Source organism: Etheostoma cragini, chromosome 13 (assembly GCF_013103735.1).
Source record: "Etheostoma cragini isolate CJK2018 chromosome 13, CSU_Ecrag_1.0, whole genome shotgun sequence".
NCBI lineage: Eukaryota > Metazoa > Chordata > Actinopteri > Perciformes > Percidae > Etheostoma > Etheostoma cragini.
In genome coordinates, this window is record NC_048419.1 from 856,787 (window position 1) to 883,065 (window position 26,279).

At 41.0% G+C, this 26,279-nt stretch overlaps 1 protein-coding gene across 1 annotated transcript in view; it reads right to left on the reverse strand.

Moving 5' to 3' along the window:
* Window positions 1-26,279, reverse strand: part of LOC117955950 (vacuole membrane protein 1-like) — a 53,847-nt gene that overhangs the window by 15,351 nt on the left and 12,217 nt on the right. Inside the window, 5 exon segments of the mRNA XM_034890753.1 lie at window positions 1,306-1,367; window positions 5,165-5,281; window positions 5,660-5,740; window positions 14,653-14,784; window positions 18,970-19,203. Coding sequence (XP_034746644.1) covers window positions 1,306-1,367; window positions 5,165-5,281; window positions 5,660-5,740; window positions 14,653-14,784; window positions 18,970-19,203 — 626 coding nt within the window.

A 26,279-nucleotide genomic window follows, 5' to 3' on the forward strand; every position in this document is an offset into this window, starting at 1 on the left:
CACACACACACACACACACACACACACACACACACACACACACACACACACACACACACACACACGCACAAGCACACACAGTTGTAAAAACTTTTCAATCTGAACATATTTTAAGTTGTGGCATTGAAAAAAATATCAAGTACTATATATAAAAATATACATGTGGAGAAAAGAGCAACAGCAGCTTCTTAAGTAGCCTTCTCTGACCAAAGTCTTGCAAAAGTGCAAAAAGACAACATCATGGCAAGGAAGAGGGCTGATGCAATCTCATCGCCTGAATTCATTCTTTGTGTGTGTGTGTGTGTGTGTGTTTGTGTGTGTGTGTGATAACCGGCACTCCCACCAGCAGGTGTGTCGAGGTCAGTTTCCAGCTGCAACGCCTGGCATCTCTACAAGGATACAAGGACATCATGGCACCCACCAGCACCCACGCCCATAACAGCTTATATCCAGCCCTTATTTTTAAGAGGTCCAGGGACTGTACTTGTGTGTATTTGTGTAGGTGTAATTTTCACATTTTGTTTAAAATGTTTTACTGGTTTTATACCTTCAAAACCAGCCTGTGTCTGCTTGTATATTCAACACTACACTGATGCAGTTTCCAAATCTCTCTCACCAGTAACTCAAACTCCTTTTTTATTTCTTTCCTCCCGAAGGTTCAAGGCTAATACACATTTGCACATCCTGCCTGAGAGGTCTGACACATGAAGGACCTTATTTTAATTGAAAACATTAAAGTTCAGATCACAGTGATCCATGGGCACTAAGAAGAGGCCCTCTCTTTCGGCTTGCGCTCTCCATAATATCAGTTAGTTAACAGCTGATTCTTAAAAGTGCAGAGTGATAAAGCGGAGAGGAGGTTTCTATGATAGACAAGAGTTCATCCCGTCCTGTGAAGCAACTGGAACATGTTCATGCCCATAGTCATCCAGTGGAAAAAACCAAGCCATTAATCACCATGCAGACTATTACAGCAGAGTAAGGAGCCAAATGGGAAACAAAATGTGACAAACCCTCTGTTTCAAGGCCTGCACAAAGTTTTTCAAGATAAAGGATAAAGTAACTAGACATCTTCTTAAATCACCATGTTTAATACAAAACCACCTCTGACTCTACCTGACCTTCACCAGAGTCACAAAGAGGAGGCAGATTTCACCACATAAAAGGTCCCTCAACTGTCAAGTTCTACATTAACACTTTCATATTTGATAGCTAAACACCTCATAGGGTACTTTTGCTGGGCATACAAACACACACAAGAACACACACACACACACACACACACACCCGTTGAGGCTTACTCACCCGATGAGGGAGACCATCTGCTCCACTATGTGCCTGCTGAAGGTGACGATCACAAACAGTTTCTGTATGACAAAGAAACACACAGAGAAAGAGCGAGTCAGTTACTGAACCATGAGGTCACTGTTGGGGTACAGAACAAGGCAGCATGTGCATCATAGTTTGATCAGTAATTCCTTAACTCCCCCTCAAACACACACCACACACACACACACACACACACAAAACCCATTATGCCCAAGCCCATGCCTTGCACCACCAAGGCGGTTTGGTCTAAAAGTAGCCATGAAGACGCCCTTGTCTTGGTGGGCAAGAAATAAAAGGCCCAGGCTCTATGACACATGACCAACACAGTACACTAGGTCATCATATCACACTGGCTGGGCGTGTGTGTGTGTGTGTGTGTGTGTGTTTGTGTAGGATGGATGGATGGATAGAGGAGTAGAGGAATCAAACGATATGTATCATTGCTTCAGCTTCAAAGGGGGTCTGTAGGCCGGTTCCTGTCCGGTCTGATTCTGCTTAGTCACAGGGCCAGACAGGCGACTGGCAGCCATTCTGCCTCATGTTAGCCCTGTGTTCTGCAACAGGGGGGAATAAACATGCACCCAATATTTGACCAGTTTTTTTTTTCTTGCCCTCTGATTTGTTGTGGGTTCCTTTATTCTTATAAACAAACACGCGCATTGACCACTAAAAATGTGGTTTGATCCAGTAAGATGGAGGCTGCCTTGAACATGGCATTAGAGAGGCTTAAACCAACAGAGCTTTTGGCGAGTCCATCATTACAAACTCATGTTGTGCAAAAAAGGATTGTTGAAACCCACAGAACCTTATTTAAAATTCTAGTCCAGATCCCAAGGTTTTCAAAGATACTAAATATATACTGCTGAATTACAGGGGAAAGTCAGACATCTAGAATTTTCCGTTTTTTGGTGATGAAGGAGGCATAAAAATGTAATCTTGGATTTTAATATTTCACTCATTATAAATTTTAGAAGTTTAATGTGAAACTGTTGAACCATTTGGCTTAGGATGAAAGTAGTAAAGGTCCCTATGTAATTTAGTTGGCGTTGTTTTATTGTTATTGAATTTAAGTTTGGGATTAGTAGAATAGTTTTGTGATGCTTTTGCAACAACAGGCTAAATGATACTGATCAAAAAAGGGGCCGCAGAATAAAAATTGCCTGTATGGCTAAATCTAGCACATTTACATCATGGACTTAAGTGCTCATGTTTATTTATGTGCATTGTCCCTTCTTATATACAATGTATAAATATATTAAATTATTTCTGACATGCAGATCAGTCTCATATATGAACCTCGATTGAGTATTATGTAAATTGATCAGAGGTTTTAAGGTACAAATGCTGCAAATGGGTCTTTTTTGGAACATTTTAGCAGTTTTTCAATGAGGACCACCATTAACTTCCCAGACAACCTAAAAACAATGGAAGTGTAGGTTGTAAAAACAATGGGCGCTTGAAGGATACTTAAAGAGCTCAGACCTCTGTCAATGCCGTTCCCTATCTCGCAATGCTACTGAAAGTGAAAAATGATTTGTGTATCCACCAAGTGATTTGGATCATCTCTAAAAAGTAATGGATTCTTCCTTGGCCTATGCTACACCCTTCCACAAAGTTTCGTGAAAATCGGGCTAGTATTTTTCCGTAATCCTGCTACCAATCAAACAAACATGACCACCTTAGCAGAGTTAAAGATAAATGACATTATAAGTAAACAAAATTAAATGTGACAGCCACGTCAACACCACACCCAGAATGTCACATTTACAAGATCACAATCAGTCTTTGATTAGTAAATTGTCAAAGTGTTCATGGTAAGGTTTTCATGTAACATGTCATCCACCTCATACATGTGTTTGTTCATGTGATTGTGGGTGTGAAGCCTCAGGACGTCATAGACTCCTAGGCGAAATATTTGCAATGTCACAAAAATAACAAAACTTATAATTGACACCCACAAAAAGAAAAAAGACTGACATTAGCTGAAAATAAACATCCCTCATTAACTCATCTTCAGGAAGAAGTTTTAGAGTGATGCTTACATCTCTTGAAAAGGGACTGACCAGTGATCTGAAATCACACACAAAGCAAGGAGGAAGGGACAGCAAACAGGAAAGCTGACTAACACGTCATAAATGTGTCTGCTCGGAAACTAGCAGTGACATAGTCAGCCTCACTCATTTCAGTTAACTGATAATGCTGATAAGAGCTACGTATGCACGCAAGCACACACAAACACAGACACACACACACACACACACACATACAAATAATAAGGGGGAAGGATTATATCAGTTCTCAATAGTTTACAGAAAAGGAACACTCCTTATCAAAAACCATGAGGTGCACCAAGTGAGCTGACAGTAATGTGGAAGTAAGAACATCCTGTTGCCAACGTTCATATTAAAAAGTCAAACAGTGTAACAAAAACAATCCTCTCATTTCTCTTTTGCTATTTCTAAGTCCATGTCCTCTGCCACACCTCACGCTCTTCTGTCCTCAGCCAAAAGGCAAGGCCTGACATGACATCACCCATAATGCCCAAGTTACCTGCCGCGTCACAAAAGGCGGCGGTGTTAACCATTCAGACGTGACGCTTAATGAGCATAAAAGGTCAAAGCAGCACAGAATAAAAAGCCTCTCATTGGAGACCACTGAGAACAAACCTGAAGCCCAGGTACAAGGCCAAGATCAAAAACACGCTTAGAAGCACTGAGTTTTTTACGTCCACAATACACACACACACACACACACACACACACACACACACACACACACACACACACACACACACACACACACGCGCCTCAAAATCCCCTCTTGTTCCCTCTTGGCCCATGAGTGAGAACGTCACCTGCGTTGTTTTCTGCTCACACACTGTAAACTACTGAATCATTTGCATTAGAAGGAGAACCTGAGCTTGAAGAGAATTGAACCAAGCAGCTACAGGAGAGATTGGGGCCCCCCAGACATGCCAGAGAGCTGGGTGAAGTCTTTCTTTTCAAGACACAGGGGGGGACACTCCCCTGTCAGTGGGGGCCCCTGGGACCCCTAGGTGTTATCTGCTAGTGTGTGTGTGATTGTGCCTGCCATGCACGCAACCCCCCGCCACCATCTTCCCCCTATCTCTCTCTTTCACAATCACCTCCCACAGACAATGTTTATCAGCTTTAGCTTGCATTGACTAGGTTCATTCCCCCACCTTTGTTCTTAGTTTGGTACAGGACAATGCTTTCTGCGTCTGTGAAAATAAGCTTTGTTTTTAACCCTTCCTCTCTGAAACACAGTAAGCAAATTCAAACATTTGCTTAAAAAACAGAGAGTTGAGCCCCTGACAGTAATCACAGTCATACTGCAAATTCCTGGACACAAATTAAGGATTTTACAGGATTAGAAGAAACGTTTGTAATGCCAAGTCTCCTAACAGCCCTATCCTATTCAAGGGTAAGGATGTATCTTTCACTTTCCCATAAATTCTCAATCTGCTGTCGTCCGACCAGCCTACTGTACGACATACTGGGAGTGCTGCAGCTGCAATCACAAAATGGTTGACTTCCCCTACTCTGGCCTCCTTACAACCAGTGTAACAGTACAGCGATGCTGTGCACAACTGTGATTCATTATTTAACCCACTTCTCCCTCTGATCAATATTAGGATTATATTAGGATCTCAAAATTTCTAAAAAATGTCCTTCTTTCTCTAGAACAGATAGCAGGCGAGTAATAGATACGTACACAGTGTAGGGACAGATTTCTTTACTGTACACAAGTCTCAACCGGAACTATCTGCCCTGGCATTATTTACATGGATGTATAGGATTTAACTGCAGCTCACCTGAATGTGCATTTTAATGACTGCTTTCCCAATGAGTGTTGCACCAAAAAAAGTCCAGAAGGGGACGAAGAAATGTCCACATGTTATTCCTGCCAGGTCAAACAAGGGATTGGGAATCTGGGGGGAAACAACCGTGATTGTTAGACTTGGTATGGTTTAAATTCACCTCAAGAAAACACAAAACTAATCATATAGAGAAAGAGCACGAAACAATGTAGCACAATATTGACATTTCTAACATCTGTATTCCCTGGGCACACCTATAGAAGGGCACATACAATATCTGATACTTGTCAAATATACATTTCATAATATCAATATTTTGTTTTTTAGGTTGAACAGTTCTAGACAGTCCAGTCCTTTGAATTATGCACACACCAATACATTAATAACCATGGAAATATATGACAACAAATGATTTAAACTGTTAGACCCCATAATGGGTAATGAATAATATTTATTACAATAAAGAACTGTATGTGTGATGTTACTTACTGAAGCACAGGCCAAAATCCCCAAGAATCCGACCCTCTGGATGAGTTTCTGCACGGCTACCTTTGCTCGGGCGGCTAAGTCCTGAAAAAGAGCAGAAGTAAGAAAATGTGTGATTTCATTTTCTACAGAGACTAGCTGATGTTTAGCTGAGGCTGATCACATAGAGTATGGATACTGTATGCTTAATATAGCCATCGCTTAATTTACAGGACACATCTCAAACCTGCTTCACACATTTTTACTAAACAGCCAATAATAATAATTTATATTCCTAATTAATGTTGTAGAGTTTTTCACAGTCACATATCACACTGGTTTTGTAAATACTGGATGATGTCTGACAGATTAGTTTAAATTGATTATTATTGATTTGACATTTCCTATAATAAATTATTAACAATTCCTTTTTGGTAAATTTGGTAAAGATAAGTACATTTGTTTTGATTCAAATAAATAATTGGGCTACTTAAACATTTATTAGATTAGATTAGATGTATTTATTGTTTTCATAGTAATTTTGAATAAGCTCTCTAGAACTCATTAAAAGGCAACATTCTAACAAACAAAGAATTTATGAAAAGATGTTAATTTGGGATAGCATTGTATAATCAAATTTCTGCCTTTAGGATTTCTCCATTGTCTCCGAATGTTAATGTTTTAATGTATTCACAGGTTATTGTCTGTGTACTGACATTAAATCTTTCCATTTTATATCTAAAAACATCTTGATGTCCAAATAAAACGAAAAATGGGTATATAACTGGTTTCTTTTTTTTGTTTTTATCTCTGCTTGTGTTTAAATAAGTGAAAAGGAGCAGCAGCTGCTCCAGGAGGATTTCTACGTCCTGTAAACGTGCCCTCCCAAAAAATATTATTATTGAGCAAGAAAACTGACAAACCAAATGATTTCATCCTCAGAAATTAGATGTCCAGCAGTGCAAACTGTTTCCAACCTAAAAAAACATATATTATACATATATATCTATATTTAAATAGATTGTATATCGGAGTGTTTTTCACTTACTAAATCTTAAAATCTATGTTTCTAAACTCTCTAAGTTCAGATGCTTCAGTTTAATGATCCAAATATACCTAAAGATGCACTTTTCATAATATTTGCACGTGCATTTTTGCACGTGCATTTGCATGTTATAATTCTAATGTATCCATATTTCCCAAACGAAATGTGAAAAGTCTAAGTGACGAGGAACTCATTCCCTGGTGTTTAATTCTATCAAACGAGACATTAACTTATCTAATAATAAACAAGTTCTCACAGGGAAAATGTATTTATTTAAATGTTTGAATGAAAAAAGTGGGTTCCACAATTAAATTTCAGTCCTTTGCTAAATTCCTGACCGTCTTGCCAGCACAGATATCTTCAAGTTCACAGCTCAAAGACACTGATTCACCTGCCGCATATTCTAAAAGAATCACGAGGCTCTTCTCTAAACATGCTTCCTAATTTTAACAAAGTGGTAAGTCCTGTTTTAGCATGTCAGTATTGAACATTGTACCATTTAATTCAATTGTCACTGGGAATGTGTGAACAACAGAACAGACGTAGGTCATTCCTGTGACTCACACATTCTAGCTTGTTCTGCTGGTCTGGCCCTATCCTTCTTGACAGCTCCACAAAAGCCTCTTTTCACAGCAATGAGAGATTTTTTCCAGCAATATACCTTTTCTGGGAAGAGGAGCCTTAATCTGTTTGGATTTGACCTAATCTAGTTCTGGGAACACAGTGGGAATGCAAAGGAAACCCCTTGATCCAGGACCTTTCAGATTTCTGGATGGTTTTTCAATATCTAGGTAAGTATTGAATTCAAATTCAAGGATTACTATTGTTTAGATAAAATTATTTGTATTTTGCACAGAAATAGTTTAATTCTGGGTGGAAATCAAAACCTTTACAACAATAACTATAAAATATACTGAGGAGATTCCATTTCCAAAATATATGAAGCAAGAGTTTATATGTTGTATGCCTTAATGTTAATAATGTGATCAGTAGGGAATATAGATTTACAGCCATAAACTGCACAATGGCTTTCATTCGTTATTATTTCTACATTTGTCTGAACTTGAAGTTGTTGCATTTTTGGGGGAAAGCATTACAATTATTATTTGTTTGCAAAGTTAATTGATGTATTACTGCCTGCAATGCTGTAAAGTTCACAGTATATCAACGTAATTATATTTATGTCATATTGGACAAATATAAGCACTCACTCCTCTGTATTTAATACATTTTTGTATTTTTAGAAGCCTTAAATGTGTGTTTAATTAATCCTTACAAAGATCTATGCTAATTAATAAGCTATTTCAATGATTTCAATTAATTGTATGTCTGCTATACTTTAACACAAGTGCATAGTTTTTATATTGCATATTATTCTGGCTGTATGAAGAAGTTGTAATGTTTCACAATAAAAGCCTTCTTTTTGTGCCGTTTATGTTAAACTTCAAACTTATTTTGTATTTGTTAGTAGAATAGTAATTAATGTAAAAAAACTCAGTAATTAATGAATAACTGCAAATGCCATTCTTGATAATAAAAAAGTATGTATAGTAAAAGATTTAGAGAAAATACACACTTTCACACTGACTGCTGTTATGAACATATAAATATGTTGGTTTTAAAGCTAACATTCACCATAAGACTTTTATAAAACTTTTTATTCTTCTTCAACCAAATCATTTATGTTTTCACAAGATTTCCTTTTTCATGGAACAAAATATTTCCCAAAAACTTGCATCTATTGCATTTTAGAATGAAACCCAAATAGTTAGTGGTCTGTAAATGAATTTGGAGGTTTTTTACCTACAACAATATCAAATCAAGTGACAATGAAAAAAAAATCATATCAACAGACAAGAATAAATTATTTTTCTTCCTAAAAGTAGGCCTCAGTTTCTAAAACATCATATTAATTGAAAAAAGAGATGTGGGAGGGGGCTGGCACTTCACGATCATACCTTATATGGTCAACAAAACCAGTACAGTGCTGTTGACATTCTTTACGGGGTGCAACCAAGTGGACGGGAAATTTAAGAGACATGGGAGGTCGCCTAATAAGGTGGTGGTGGGGGGAGCAAAGAGACACAGAATCTGATTGGTTCACAGTTTGAATTTCTGCCTCCACTGATGTCCAATCATAAAGGTTTCTCTTTGGACTAGTCTGTAGTTTTAATTCTAGCCTGTCCCAATGTGTGCATGTGTGTGTGAGTTGCTCAGCTGGTGGGAGACAGGGAGGGAAGGAATGTGTATGGTTGGTTTACAGCTGAAGCGCTGAGGACACTGTCTGGACCAGGGACACATGACAACTGTTGCAGTTTGGACAGAACCCTGCAGAACCAATCATTGCCACGGAGACCGACTGTGAATCCCATTCAGTCTCTGACATCGTGACACATGCATTGTTTACATTAGGTACTTTACTTGAGCTTTTGGCTCATGCGGTGAAAGCAAGCATGAAAATATCACCGCAGTGTGAACAAAGGGTCCCTGAGGATGAGGGGAGGGTGTAAAAGGGTGTGTGTGAACTTGTGACACTGTGATTTACTATAGTTGAACTATGTACTTGGACTCTATCTCGATTGTGCATTTGTGGACTGGGAAAGATCTTGGATGGCTGGGGTTCAGACATCCAAACTCTGTTGTTGGTGGCTTATGGAAAATCACCATCTTTGCCAGGCAGCTTGCCAAAGGCTGCCTGTCCCCCCCTCACCCCACCAGGGCTGGGCTGGGTTTAGCAGCAATTACATTTGGTAAGATCTTGTCAAGGGTGCAGCGTCATTAAAACGGCAGAGGTTTTGGTTCCAAATTTGGCTGCCCGGCACAGATGATTTATTCATAGTCTGCACAGTCACCTCGCATGGAGCCGACCTCTGTGGAGAACAATACGCTCATTTAAACTGTTGTGCAAATATACGTACTTCTAACAGTCAGATTAACCAATACCTCATTTGAACAAGCAAATCCCAAGCTCCTTAGAAACCACATTTTACCTGTTTAGTCGCACACTCTTTACAGCTTGTACAGCCGTGTGCTTCATGAGCAAGTGCTACTTTTGTTTATTGTATATAAAAATGGTGCAGCAATCTGGGCATCATTTCAAACATAAGAAAAGCTTTGATTAAAACACAGTAAATATGTAGATAAATTGGAATAGCTGGGAGTTCATCACAAAACAATGGCATTATGGCATGGCCATCATTAATTGAAAATGAGATTAAATTCTTATTCGGTAGATGGCAAAACCATGACTCTTATATGACTCATGACTTTAGAAATACAAGAGCATGTCCTGTCCTGATAGTTTGAATATCGGGGGTTACGATTGCCAGGTGATGACAGTTATTGGAAAAAACCAAAGAGAAAACTCTTTTTTTTAAACTGGATACAGCAACCCAAAACAAATGAACAGGAAGAAATAATGTTACATTATCTTGATATACCATAAATGTAAACAGGATCCGTTTCAAGTGTCAGGGTTTTTTCAGTTTTCTTTTTTCTTTGCCTGTTTTAATCTGAAATGCATTATTGTACGATGCAACATGTTTATTTTTGATCTGCTGAAAAGTTGAGGGTTCTCTTGGTCTTTTTATTGTGAAAAACGTTGGCAAAGCAAACACTTTTTCAGTAGTCTTTGGTGTTGCTGATGGGGTACAGAGTTCAAACAAAGACAAAAAGCAGGCAGCGACAAGGCACTGTGCTCCATGTGGAAAATTAAAGTGTCAGACAAGGAAACATCTATGCATAGCCTATACACAAGTCAACACCCACGCACATTTTTTCTCTCCCTCTTTCTGTGTTGTCTTTTTTTGTCAATGAAAATCTTTGACACAGAAGACACACATCCAAAGGGACCGCGAGCCCCTCAACACGAAGATGGCTAAAGTTCATCTCATTAACTCCTGACAAGTCCGCGCCTGCACTCTCTGGCACAGGAAGTAGAGTGATTAAGGAGTTCTGACGCCATAGTCCCCTTTCAAGAAAAAAGGAAGACGAAGACACACACACACACACACACACACACACACACACAGACACACACACACAAAAATGCACCCCTGAGTCCACGTTGACAAATTCTTTAACAAGCTGTGGTTAAAGGGAAGCTGGTTTTACTCTGACTCACCCCCCTCCTTTCAAACGGTTTACTGGAAATAAAGAGGGAGGAGGAGGGAGGGGGCACTTTCAGAGAAGTCATGTGACAGGGCTGGGCAAACCACAGCACAGAGAGCCTTTGAGTGCAGTAGGCCAGGGGGGAAGGCAGGCATACGCCCAGCGCAGATGGCCCTGATTTGAGTTACAGGAGATACAATCCTGGGAGTTGGCAATCAAGAATTCACAGCATGTTAACCCCTTCCGTGCCAGATGAAAAAAAACAACCACAAGCCAAGAAATAACTCAATTATCAAGTTACAAGCAATCATGGATACGATCCATGCAGGATTCTCTGAGACGGTGTGTGTCGATACTGAGGATTCCTCTCCAGCACACCAAGTACTCTCGCACTGAGCTAGAGATTTAAGAGGGGGAAAAAAAGCTGATGTTCATGACATCAGTGTCTGGAGCCGTTAGAAAAAAGCATGACTTCATTATTCTTGAATAGCTCTGTTGAATGAATGAGAAAAAAAGAGAGTGCTCTGCTGCTGTGTATCACGTGCACTTGTGGCAGGAAGTTGGCACGTGCAGGCTGGGAGAAATACCACTGGGTTTAAGTCAAACTGCTGGCACCTACAAACCTCTGTGACTTGAGCAGAGGGGACAAAGTCAGCATCTTAATCCAGCTCCGCCGCCACAGGATGGAGGGTGTGTGTGTGTGTGTGTGTGTGTGTGTGTGTGTGTGTGGGGGAGAGAGTCTGAGCTTGTGTGTTTGGAGGGACGTAGGGTTGATGGGGGGTCACATCTTTAAGGTTTAAGGTTTAACGATCCAACGATACCAGAGCTTCTTCAATCCAGTCCCAGTGGAGTCTGTTTCCACTTTGGCCTACTACTATTGATTTTCAGCTTTCAATCAAAACTTCTGACACAAATCCACAACAGATGAATGCCTCCATGTCCACCTTAAAGAGGTGTAAAAAGTGGAAGTGAAAATCAGAGAGGTGTTGCGGGATCTCCTTGAGCAAAAGAGGGAACCCTGAGAACATCCGAGTAATGGTAAAAGCTCCGAGTAATGGTGAAAGCCCTGGTGAGAAAAAAATTGTTTCCGTACGTGGCAGGTCCTTGCTGGTGCTAGCAACCTGCCTTCAGATGCTGTCCAATCACACAAGTACGCATTTCATACATACACCCAGCTGCCAGATATCATCAGAGAGAGAGAAAGAGAGAGAAAGCAATGCACAGCGGGAGACGAACGGAGTGCGTGAGAAAGAATAGGAGCCTAGGTTGAGAAGGACAGAAAAAGAAATAATGTCAGAGAGAGAGAGAGAGAGAAAGAGAGAGAGACTGTGTAGTGAGACAGCAGCAAGCAGCGTCACTTCTAATCTGCCCTTGCAGAGATGCGAGACCAACTGGCGATGCTCCTCCTGCGTCACACTATTAGTTTTTTTAGCTCTTCATTGTTGAGATGATCATTTAGACAAAATCCCCCCTTTCCCATGCCGCCCGTTTGATGCTCTCTCCCACTGTCCTTACTTTGTTTTTGCAGTTTCTGTGGAAAGCGCTACATTATCAGTTAAGTGATGTCAGCGCTCTCCTCTCACACATGTGGTGTGAACACCAGGGCTGCTTTTGATGCCAACCTGTCCAGCTGTCCACAGCATTAGTAATAGAGGAACTTACAGCAGGTGCTGCACCCTGCCCCTTGTTAACCAGCAACACCCAATTCTTCTTAACACATTGTTTTGTGACTTCCTTTTTTCTGTTTCAGTATTAGTGTCTCAAGCTCACTGCAGTTTGTTTGCTGGGAGTCAGCTAAACTATGCTAGTAATGAGAAAATTTGGTGATGCAATATTTATCTTTAAAAAAAACACGCTGTTTACACAAATACATCTACAGGGGCCAAATGTAAGAATCATTAATACTCAATGCCTCTAGGAGCGCCACGTTTTATATTTTATTTTCAATTTTTTTATTAAGGGATGCTTAACATGCTGTTTGGACCAATGTCTACACACTTCAATATTAAAAGATCTAGTAAAGGCAGGATCAGTGTCAGGGAGTGTGTTTTGTGAGTATGTGATCCAGCCAAAGGAAAAATAACCTGCTGTAACACCAGTGATGTGTCCAGAAATGCATCATGGTTTAAAGAAAATGAACTAATGCAATAAGGATTTCTCTGCCACTATAAAATGAATGCAGTAATTATTGGAACACAAAAAATCCTGATGGCATTTTGTCCACTTGTTCAAAACAAATGGCTAGAGTAGTTTTTGAAACATTTTACCATTGTTTGACATACGTTTTCACGGAACTAGGTGTTGATGCAGAATGTAATAATTAGAAAAGTGAAATAAATACTGTAAATAAAGCAAACTCTCAGTAATCCCTTGATGTCTGGGACAATGTGTGTCTACTACACTTTATTTGCAAATACAAAACTAAGGGATTGCATGGTAAAGTTCAAAACCATTTATGGATGAAGTTGTTTTACTGCACTTGACCTGTCTGACTGTTTGACCCTACTGGAGAAAGAAAAGCATTTCTGAGGATGAAGCCTGTGTCAGGACTGACAGGTCTGATGAAAAGCCTCGGTAAAAGCACACGCATGTTTCCCCTCAGTGCTTCTCCCCCCATTCATAATCACAAGTGAGTGGAAAAATAAACATTTACAAAGAAAAAAAAATGTTGAAACATCGGCAGGGATGTTTGATATGAGAACATTTTTTTAAAAGGAATTTCAAAATGAAGGGCTGGAAATGGCGGGAACACTTCACTGTTCCCTTAGTCATATTGTTGGGAAAGCAGTTGATTCCCGCTGTAACATTGAGACACTAAGGTGGGGTTGATCAGTGCTTCTCACACACACACACACACACACACACACACACACACACACACACACACACACACACACACACACACACACACACACACACACACACACACACACACACACACACACACACACACACACACACACACACACACACACACACACACACACACGTTATAAAAAAACTTGTAAGGTTTTAATGAAGATGGTAAAAGCCGATTTAAAAAAATGCTACAACTCAACATGGTGTGCACCAGGTGTGTGTGGGTGGGTGTGTATGTGTGCGTGTGTGCGTGTAGAGAAACGCGACAGTAAATAACGTCAATACGCAGTAAAGACTCACACACTGAGCTGAAATGGAAACACTGTGCTGTGTCACACGGTTTAAAGCTATAGCGCGTAGTTTCTGTCGGCCCATGAGGAATTCTAAGTAATGACAACAACACTGTCTGCGCATCTACATGACACAAGCCTTCCGTGATCACAAACGCACCCTTACCCCTTTGCAACGCAGTTGCTAGTAGCCAAGCAGGACACGGAGGATTAAAAAAACAAGATGGACTCTTCAGAATGGGTCATCTTTTTTAGTTTCTGCGTGGGAAAGCCAGCGGACTTCTGAACATAGTCATACTGAGAGATCCGGAGAGAGTTGTGTGGAGCTAATAGTCCTAATTAGCATTGTAGCAACTCATTAGGCAATGGCTTGAATGTAACGGTTGTTCATTAATATCACAAAGTTGCTCACTAAAACTTTAAAGGTATTAATTTGTAAGGATTCTGGTAGTCTACAGTATTTAAAAAAAAAAAAAAGAATACCTACCCAACGAATGATTATACAAAGAGTTAAATATTCGGGTACCATACCATGATAGATAATGTTAGGCCAGTGCTTGAAATTATACAGTGAATTTTTGAAGCCATACCACCCAGCTCTAAGTAGAAGTTAAAGTTATATCTCTACAAAATGAGCATCGGAGGGTGTGAGGGGTGTTAAATAACAGAGGGTGATGACGGGGCTGAAGATGATGCAGGGAGCAGTGTGTCACCTGTGCTGACTGGGTCTGGTCCAGAATCTCCTCAAACCTCTGGTACTCCTTGTCGTTGGGGTAAGCCCTGGACAGCCTCGCCGCCCGTGCCATGAAGTAGGGAGGGAGCTCTCCTATAGCTGTACCTGCACCCTGCTCACACAGAAACACAGACGTACAAAGGGAGATTGTTAATTACTGCAGCTCAACTGTTCATAGTTCACTGTTTACAGTACCCCATGGTGTGATTCTAGATATTGCTTTGGCAGCACAGGCTTCTGTCCCCACTGCCAATCAATCGGAATTCCACACAGCTTTAAGAAAGAGAAGGATGTTAGTAGTTTTTTATTTGTATCCATTTTCTCAAATTGTGTTGAAATGCTGTGGCTGAATTGATTGCGTTAAATTGTATTTTTTACCATGCATTGTGTAGTTTAGTTTTAGAAATGCTATATGTGTCTTAATGTCATGCTAATTATTTCAACAACCATATTACCATGGTTCCTCCGGGGTTAATGGAGCAAAAATATCATTATCCACTATCCTAAGGAGCTTTCACCGCTTGACGTCTTGGATCGTGCGATCAGAGCACTTAATGGGAATAAAACGGAAAGGATTTACGAGAACGAAAATCCCGCAGATTATTAAACGATCATGGATACATAAAACACAGGTCCAGGGAAGGTGAAAAACCAGATGCCACTTCTAAACAGCATATCAACACATGCACCGCTAGCTGCTCTGTTTCAATCTGCTTTGGACATGTGGAATGCAGTGTTTCTGGAACATGTAAGAAGGTCTAACAAGCCCAGGGGGTTGTGAAGGAACCAAGATATCAATATCTGACAGCCAAAAGGAGCTTGCAGCTATAAAGTGGTGGAGCCTGTGTGGTTGAGAAGGGGCTTAACAGGAAGAAAGCGGAAGTGATTTGAGGAAAAATAAATCCTCAGCATTTGGTCGGTTCACCAAGTTCATACCGCCAAAACATGAGGATGGGGGGAGCAAAGGGTGAGGGCGTGAGGGCTACAGACTTAATTAACACAATGAAAACAGCCGCCAAGAAATGCTGTGTTTTTGGAGTTGCTCACAGCTCATTACTTTAATGTTTCCAGGCACAGGGGGAGAGTAGGGGTGCAAGGGGGTTGAGAGAAGATGCTAAAGATATAGTAAAGGCAAGTTACAATTACAGATGGCATATAGATAATTTTAAGCCCCAACACATCTCGAGCATCCGCAGATGCACAGCAATAATAGAAAATGAAAGCTTTGAACTAATATTCAGTTGTTTAGGAGGAAACCCTCAAAATCACAGATTTAATCTCTCTCCCAGAAGAACATAACTAACTAATCACAGCCACATTACTTGTATGTTGCTGGATGGCTGAGCCAGAAGATGATTAGTGGGTAGTTAGCAACCATGGCAGCAACAACAAGCCCAAACAATCATTCTCAGAAGGCGGTGCTATCCCAAAACCTGGCAGACTGCATCTTTAATGTGGACACCCTGTTCTCTTGTTAACACTGCAGCCTTTGATGAAATCTGCCAGTTTTTTTTCCTCATAATGGAGACGTGCCTTAATCTCCCTGGCAGCTGCTCCATTCAATAGCTCTGCCTCTGTTTGTGAGCGTGTGTGTGTGTGTATGTGTGTGTGTGTGTTTGTGTGGGGGGCACTAAAAGACGTCCACCTGCACAGTGGTGGTGTTTGAAGTGCAGCACTTAAGGGAGCTCCAGTAGTGGACAGAGAGGCTTCAAGAGTGAACAGACAAAGACACAAAGAGAAAGGAGGAAAGAGAAAGGAGAGAGGAGGAGAAGAAGAGGTAGTGGTGGTGGGGAGGGGAATGTCTCATCGCCAGATGATGGTAGGCTGGCAGGAGGAGGAGGAATGCTGGCGTGGGTGCTTTGAAACTGTCGTTGCAACAGGTGTCTCCAACTGTAGAGCTGACAAGCCTAACCCAAGGCCATGCCTGGCTGGGGTTACACGGGTGTGGTGGTGAGTGGGTGGTGGTGAATCCAATGGGATTGGGTGGCACACACACCCACAAACCTCCTATATCACACTTCAGAGCATGGTCCTGCTGCTGGAGGTGTGGCTGTGGCTTGGTTCAGTGAAACTTGTACTCCAGTTTGAAGCCAGAAAAAACACATACACACAGACACACAAGGATGGATATTAAAGTGCTCACATTCTGCTCAATTTCAGGTTCACACTTGTAATTAGATGTTATATCAGAATAAGTTTACATGATTTGTTGTACTGCACATTGCTGCAGCTCCTCTTTTCACCCTGTGTGTTGAGCTCTCTGTTTTAGCTACAGAGTAAGGCATCACACTTTTCCATCTTTGTTGGGAGTTTTACATGTGCAGCAACTAGGTAAGGACTACTAGCCAGTCAGAAGCAGACTCTGAGGGTGTGTGCTGACAGTACCTAGGTAAGGACTACTAGCCAGTCAGAAGCAGAGTATCATAAATAATAATAATAAAAAGGCCTTTACTAGGTATTGCAGTACAAATGAGTAGCTTTGAATGATTCTAATTAAATTCAAACCTTTTTATTATGTGTTAGTGTGTGTGTGTGTGTGTGTGTGTGTGTGTGTGTGTGTGTTCACAGTTAATGTATTAAAAACAATAAGGAAGACTGGGGGCCAATTACAGTGGAGCAGGTTGTGAAACGCTTGCCTGGTTCCTGTAAAACTCCTGTTAAGAGAAGAAGCAGCTGAGGATCTGTATTTCCTCTCACCTCAGCCCCGTCCACATAATGCAGAACAGGGAAACAGATTACAAAGAATGATAGAAGTGATCACATGTCAGTGACCAAGTTCTCTTTTCTTAGTGTATTCTCATGAAGGAAAAAAAGTAAATTGCTGGTAACAGTGGAGATAAAAAGATAAAGTAGTTACAAAGACGTCTATAATGGATACAAATTCTAGATCACTGTGGCACATACGTGTGTCGTATGTGTCCTGTGTGTCCTGTGTGTGTGTGTGTGTGTGTGTGTGTGTGTGTGTGTGTGTGGGTGTGTGACAGTAGCGCAAGCCATTGTCAACGGTTTTCATGATTATTCTGAGACATGTGTGACTCGTTGATAAACCACCAGAGCTCAGACTCCAAGGTAGAAGGCTGTTATTTCTCTGAATTTAAGCTTTAAATATATACCTGGCATTACAACGTTTAGCATGCTATTTTTTATTTATTTTTTCTTTGAAGTAGGACAATGTTTCTGTTCTGGGACTAAAAAAATGTTGTAGATTAAAACATATTTCATCTTTCTCAGCAGCCACAAGGCTGGTTAGAGGTGTGAAACCACCAACACTGCATGGGGAAAATTCACAATACGGAGCTGGGGGTTTCCAAGCAAATGAGTTATCAATAAATACATTTGCATACACATTTAGAAGAATAAATCATGTTCTGATGTGTGCACCTCATTTGGAGACCTTGGCTTGTATAGTTTTGATGCTGCCCCTTTAATTTTGGTAAGTTTCATGTTTCTACCACCCTCTGTCTAATGACCCCTTTCAAGCCCAACGGTTACATTAAAAAATGCATGGTGGTCAATCTGAAAATATGAGAAGCTGAGAAACAGGCATTGTGAAGATATGAGGTTTTCACCTGACAGCAACGATGTTGCAAAGCATGCACTCTAAATACTAGTCAAAGCTTTGGCGAATGCGCAAGGTCAATACAAAACTGCAACCAAAACTGAGCTATGGGAATTGTTTATTAAAGCTTAACTCTGTGCAGATCTTGCTCCCGCCTGCTCTTTAGCTGTGCTCATACTGTCCTTCTCCCCTTGCTTACTAAAGAGAGCAAGATAAGCGTCCACCAAGTTGCTGTGGACAAGTTTGTCAACTGGTGTGATTCACACCAACTTCATATTAACACAAGCAAAACTCTGGAAATGCTGGTAGATCCCAGATCAGCTGGAGACCAGAGCCCTGTAGCCATCCATGGCATGACATCAAGCAAGTGTCCTCCTTTAAATATCTAGGAGTGTATATTGATAATGACCCGAGTTGGTGCACACATGTTACGAATTTTGCCCCGACTTAGAGTGTTTGGGGTCTGTAATAATATCATGTTAATCTTTTATGGAGCAACAATGGAGTCAATTCTTTGATATGGTATTACCAGCTGGGTTGGGAATTTGACAGTAAAGGTTGAGTAGCCCGTATGTTTACTGCACATTTATCTTTTAATTGTTTTAACCCTGTTCTTGTTGTTTTGTGTCTGTTGTAACTCTTGCAGCAATGTTACTCAGTGTCCAAAACAAATTTCTCCTTAGGTAGACAAATAAAGATACTTTGACTTTGCACGACCAATCTGTAACAGGCACTCACCCACATACAAGCTTCCAGGCGGACTTTGGAGATGATGGTCCAGAGAGAGATGCTTCACTGGATGGCAGCTGAACTCACCGCTGCCGCAGCCTCCACGCCCACCTGCTCAGCATCAGAGTCTGGTGCTGATGCGTTCTGCTGGGGACAGACTATTTGGTCTGGATAAGGCGGTTTGGGGAAATCCACAGAGCCACATTCGTAGGCGGCCAAGGTAACTGATGCTATGTGTGGTCCCTGAGAAATAGAGAGAGAAAGACAAAGAGACAGGCAGAAAAAGGGAAAAATTAAGAGAAAAAGAGTTAAAATAGAGTGGGAGTTGAGTCCAAGTGTTGTAAGTAGTTTTGAGTCAGAGGAAGACCCCTTGGTTTATAGCATAGGGAGAAAATAACAGATGTGAGTCAAATACTGATTGATAACATGAAGACAGTTATATGTGGGCCAGTATCTAGGCTGTCTCCTGTAGTTCAAACAGCATACCTGTTTTAAAGAGTTCAATTAATTTCTTATTTAAGTCAAAGCAAAAGTGTGAGTACTGGCTTGCTGAACAGAACAGGGTATAAAAGGTCAACAATACCTGTGAAAACTATTCTTGAAGCATACATTCACTTATTAACGTGTCTTTTCTGAGAGCTGCAAGGAAATTCTTTGTACAAATGACCCTTGGCCATTCTACACTGAGTCATTTTGAGAATAAGGTTGATAACATCATCCGAGAGCACACTATTTGATTAAGTTTTACACTGAACAGGATCTAGTCAGGAAGAAAAGGTCATGTAACTTTGTATTTCCTCTGTAAGAACACATGTCACACACGGAACAATGATCTAGATGGATCTGAAAGAGTGAGAGAGATGATCAAACAAGTCAGGAACACTATTGTGATCCTTGCAAATAAAGGCAGGCCCTGTGAGTGGGCCTTGTGTACTCTGTCTATTCTATGTGTTTATACTCATGTGTATGTATGCAAAGAAAGGGTGCTCCCAGTGACGCACCAGTGGCAGTTTGGCATTACGCAATGTAGCACCAGAACAATTTGGCAAACCTGGGGTGGGGCTGGAACTTCCGGAGCTGCCTAGGACAAAGCAGGACAGGACAAGATGGGACGTGGGAGGGCAGGACAGTTGGTTGTGAGGCAACAGGAAACAGCAAGTCTCTAGATACAATGCACTCCGTTCAGATGATACAGATTTGATTCTATTCACACTTTTGTAGTAAGCAGGCACAGCCACATTTACGTTAGTACTTAAAAAGCACTAGCAGGGGAAATGTTTAATGTTCACACACTTGTTTTGACCCAGTCCAACTAGATTCACACACACACACACACACACACACACACACGCACACGCACACGCACACGCACACGCACACGCACACGCACACGCACACGCACACGCACACGCACACGCACACAAACACAAACACAGAATGTATGTGTGGCCAAGAAACACTATATTCCTCTTGCTCACACCTTCCAACTCTATCTCAGGTAATGTGATGTTTACCAAACACACATAGACAGCCTGCCAAAGGAGTGTTGCGTGACCCTTGAGTACCTGTTCTCGCTCATTCTTTCTCTCTGTCTAATGCTGTGTCACTGCTTCTCACCTTACACAAAAGCCCAGCCCTTATATGTTGTCCTTGTGATTCACTATTCATCTGCAGCCCAACCCCCAACATGCAGGTAGCTGCTCTGTCTTATATGGTTCCTGACGTGACAACACACATGGACAAACAGGCACAAAACAATCCAAACACACTTCATCTCTTACAAAGGCATAGACGTAGCCTGACGTTGTCATACTCAGATTCTAGTCACAATATGAGTCTGATACTGCTCCATTGGGCTGGGATTATGGGGGGTGTTCAGGAAAGAAAATTCCTCTGCACTCTTTGGGTAGACTTGCAACTAATCAGAGCAACCAAACTCAACTGTCAACAGAATTCAATTCAATGACACAAGACAAGACCATGTTTCGTCTCCATAGCAACCATTCTTTGCCCTTCGGTCCTAACTTCCGACTTAAAGACCTGTTTGTAGCTAGATGTATAATTTGTTTCGTGTAAATATGAATATGGATAACATTAGTGATAGAGATGCTTGCTACAGTTGCATTTCTATTGATGAATCGGCAAAAAACATGTTTTATTTCTCTGATTCACGCCTTCGTTCTAACGCCGCTGAGCACTCCCTCTGGAGAGGTCTCTTACTTCTTAAGTAAAATAAGTATAATAGAATAAGAAAAAGCCCCACAATGGCACATGCAAATAAAGGAAACATGTATTTTCCAAGGCACTCACAGTTTATTGTTCATGGTAGAACTATAACTTTGTCCAGTTAATTTTTCCGAGGTAAATAAAACCGGCAGCTATGTGTGGGGCACCAGCATGATGTATTTGTTGCTATCACCAAGCAACCGTCTCTAAGTGAGGAAAGTTGTAAAAGGTGACATTTTCGTAGAGGATAAATTAGCCAAATCAGACTAATACATTGATGCTATCAACACAAAATTTAGGAGTGCAACACTAATGATTGTTCCTGTGACGTGACATTTCCAGTCTATGGTTCAGACTCACACACACGGAGGTCCGAAGCAGACCCATGCCTCGCTTTAGTGTCCACTCTCTCAGCTTCAGTTTTATAAAGGAGGCGCTCAGCGTTGTCTCATTCAGAGACAGGAGACCTGAACGGGGCTCTGTCTGTCAGAAGGTCTGAGAGCCACCAGATCAGCAGAGCAATCACGTAATGCACAAAAGACCTTGGTTCAGGTAGATTATTTTATGAAATATAGTAACTGTATTCTTGTAATAGCCCATTATAACTTTATTTTGAACGTGCACAAAGTTTTGAAGATGAGCATAAATCTTGCTAAAACACATCTGAAATATTACAGTCCAGGGATTTGTCAATTCATTAAAATGAATTGATGTATCATTGAGGTGAACAATAGTCATATGCACATTTAAGGAGGGTACTTCCCTAACAACAAGAGAAGGGAAGAGTAAATGATGGCTAGGCTACATGTGTGCCTACTCAGATATAATTAGAAAAATCGATCTACAGGAGAAGAAATAGTTGAAAGCAATTCAGAATGCCTGAGAGCCTCACTGCAAAATATTCCATCTTGTTTTATAGTTGGACTGTAATCTATGTTTCTTTTGACATAAAGACATTTCAGAATAAATTGATTCAGAAAATGTTGGTGCCATCTAACTAACATCTACAAAACTGGCCAGCTAAAATGAACATACACCAGCTATTAACAAACTGGGAAAGCCAATTGCTGTGTTGCATTGTATTAAGTTTATTTGAATTGGTCCGGGCTAAGCCCCGAACCTCCTCAAGTCCTGGAAACGCCCCTTGTGGAGGAAGTATTTTTTCTTTCTGAGAGAAACCATTGTTCCATATTATACACTGTTTACTATAAACAAAGTCATGGCGTCAGTTTGTGGGAGTTGAAATAGCTATTCCACCTCCTAACTGGGTCTAATTTGAGATTTGCCAAATGTTGATGATGTTTGCAGCCACTAAAATATACATCACTACTGACAGAGGCACAATGTTCCTCTCTCTGAACCCGAGGGAGTCCACAATGGAGGCAACATTGCTGGCATTTCTGTGGTGACCTGCAGAAATCGCTTGAAAACGCAAAAAAACGCCTGCCTTACAAAACGAGCGGGATCCCCACTCCTGGGAAGGAGTACATCCACGCAGACTCTGAGGAGACACACAGTTTGGAACTAGTAATAAAGTATGTATCTCTGTCTCTGTGTGTGGCCTTACAAGGCCCTTTTTACTCAGTGCCTTGGTGGATATTGGGATGATTTGTTTTACGGTTTGAATAAGAACACAAAGCTGGCAGCTCAACAAACTTGCACCACACACCAGAAATCCACCCTGCACTTCCAACCACCATACTTCATCCCTTCTTTTTTATCATCAGCCCAGATTTACTTTTGTGTGACAATGGAGGAAATCAAAAGTGTTTTTGCTAATCTGATGACAGGAACTTGTTAACACCAACATATAGGCCTATTTGGGAACCACTGCAAAGATGGAAACAAATATCATCCGGAGAGCAATGGCCCGTTTAATGGGCTGTTGTAATGTCAACTTCAGGTTGCTAGCCATAATCCTGCGGAATGCATGCGCTCAAGCCCACATGAGATGTGAAACACATTCCTGCCGTAGGGTTTTATGCTATTCTGCTGTTCAACAGTTAGTAATGTTGGCGCGGCAAGATATGTAGCAATGTGCCGAGAAAAGGCAGTAAAGAACAAGACTGTGAGTTAGATAATCCATGTAGATCCTCAAGAGATCTTAAACAAGTCCACTACAAAGACAGGTGTTGGGTGCAGGTGTTACATTTGCTAATTCATAGTGATCCATGTGACCACAACATGGTGTTTACCATGATGAGGGTGAATTGATAACCAGTTAATTTTAATGTGTAGTAAAATGATCCTTAACCTCTATGCTAGACATGTGACAAGGATTGGCTATGAGCACATCAGTTGCTAAAGCACATGGGTGAAAAAGAGCTTCCTCTAAGAGCCACAGCGTGGACAAAGTCTGTGTCACTGTGCCCACTGAAGAAGGAAGTGAAAGCCGTTTGGCCAATAGCTGCTGCTGGCAAGAGCTACTGACATGGACATGGTCTGTCACCTTCTTTGGTCCTTTGGATCCAGTGCAATTGGACTAATAGCCTTTAATTGTTAAACATGCAATAAATAAAACAAGACTTTCTTTTGTGTGACCGTGTGTGTCACAGTGACTTATCTGCATTAGGTCAGCAAACACACCCGCTCAGTGTAGGTGTGATGATTTCATTTTCTTCCGCTTGTGAAAAGAGGGGCTTTTGACATTTTAAATTTTAACCACTGGTTTATTCTTTAAGCAGGAAGAGATGCAGTAGAGTGAATACACTCATGATAAAATTTCCTCATGCATCACATCAAGGTACATAAAACTACATTTCTGTTAGGGAGCAGTGGCACTGACAGATTTAAATTGTGAGTATTTGGCCCTGCTTATCCTCCCAATTCAAATGTTGTGTATTGGGATACACATTAAATTACCAAAGAATTGGTTTGTTTTTTGAAAGAATACAATCTCTAATCAATAGTTTTTAATCTAAGACCCTAGCAGATCCCTGCCACCACTCGTGGCATGGACTCTTCTTGTTAGTTCATGGAGGCAAATGTAGTTTGTTCTGAAGGCCCAAACCAGACATTAATGGGTGGCCATAAACTGACCAGTTCTTAGTGACCACGACCACAGGACGGTCCAGTCATTACCAGGTCAGTGTGGTTGTCAAGGGCCATTGAAGCGCATTAGACACGGTTAGGCTAGCATAACCTGTTAACCGCCTCTTACAGTGGGAGACTGCTGGAGGCAAAGCAGGACAAACATTAGAGGTTAGTTCGTTCAGGATTTTTGAGGGAGGTAAGAGAGCGCTGGACTGAGGCCAGTTCAGAGGGGGTGGCAAGCATGCTATTAAATTAAATCATTTTTATAAATTTGCATTCTAATCTTCCACTTCTAAAATAATTAACTTTTTAACATATAAGAATGGAAAATATTTATTTAAAATCTTTGTAATAATGCAATGGATGAATTCCATCATAGTAACGGGTGTACTTTCCATTTTTGAGTGTGTTTCATTTGGTCAACTACAACAGCAAAACAAAATGTTGGGCCCAGTAGAATCCGGATTAAAAGGAGGTTGAAGCAGCTACACCTACATAGAACCACCTGAGGGTTTGGGGTGGTGTGATGGGTAACTGAAAAGCAATGGGTGATCTTTCTGTTTGAATTTCAACAATGGTTTAAATACGGTAAACACCTGCAGTCTGCCAGCGGCACTCTGGTTTGCTCTGGTAAGGTTTGGCTTGTCCTCGCAGGGTTGATGGTGCCGTTTCAGACTGGCTACACACTAAGCCCACTTTGGCCTGGGATTAGCTTCCTGTAGACTGTGTGTGTGTGTGTGTGTGTGTGTGTGTGTGTATCAGACAGACACATGCCTTGGATGGCTGAGGTGTGATAATTAGGATTGTGAAGCAATTAAAAACAACACAACCACCCATTTACACATCTCTCTGGTATTCATTTTGAAGGAGTTTGGTGAAGATGAGTAAGTCAAAAAACATTTGAACAGATCCATGTCTCCAACCTTATGAGGAAGAAGGCGGCACAGTGGCTCACAGCATGTAGGCCTTGCTGAGAACTGGGTCTGATCCCCGAGCTCCAGTTTCCTCCCATCATTAACACGTAGGTACAGACACTGCAACTGGAGTTGGTCCCCGGGTGTCGGACTATGGCTCCTAATTAGTTAGGATAGGTTAAATGTAGAGGATACATTCCTCATATGTGTTAATATCCTTGAAGACTACTGTAAATATTATTATTATTAATTTGGGTACCGAACTATGGCTGCCCACTGCTCCTAAGTAGCTAGGATAGGTTAAATGCAGAGGTTACATTCCTCGTATGTGTAAATAAATAAAAAAATAATAAGTATACATTCAGGTAGGGCACAGTAAATTCATTTTTAGTGAAAGTCCTTTCTGGGTATTTTATATTGAAACCCAAAGTTAGATTCCCTCATGAGCAGCTGCAAATCCATAACTTACCAGTGTAAAAATCCCAACCAACGTATCTTATGGTTCGTTAATGAGTAAATAATACTGCCTGTTCTGTAGTGGGAGGATCAAATCCAAGCGATAAAGTTGGGACACTCTATCTAGATGTAGTTAAAAATGAATGGCTTCAAACTGAATTTAAGAGGTGTTGAAGTTAAAGAGAGAGATCCGTTACTGCCGGCCGGTGGTGAGTCAAGACTAGTTTTTCAAAGAATAGCCAAACTTGATCCTGATGTGTCACTCGTGTTACGGTTAACATGTATGTAAGGTATCAATTCTCACTTTGGTGAACAGAGGAGTGATTTTGCCAAGTCAAGTCACATTTGAGACAGAAAACATGTACAGCAAAGTCAAGGAAATTTTGAATCAAAACCGTATATCTGCAATGTTTATATATACACAGCAAGTTCCCACCCATCACAGTAAATTCAACACTTTCTAAAGAGCCAACCAGGAGCTTTATCAGCTCTGAGTTCCGAAACAACTCTCTAATCAACACTTGTCAGGTGACCACTCATGAGTAGTGGAAATTTTACTCGAGGTCATATAGACCAGCAGGACTGAATGAGTCACAACACAAACAAAGCAACCAGGTTTCTGTCAATGTGAAGTCCTTTGTCCGATACCATGCCATGCTGTTGGCGAGTTTCCCTCAACAACCTTCTTGC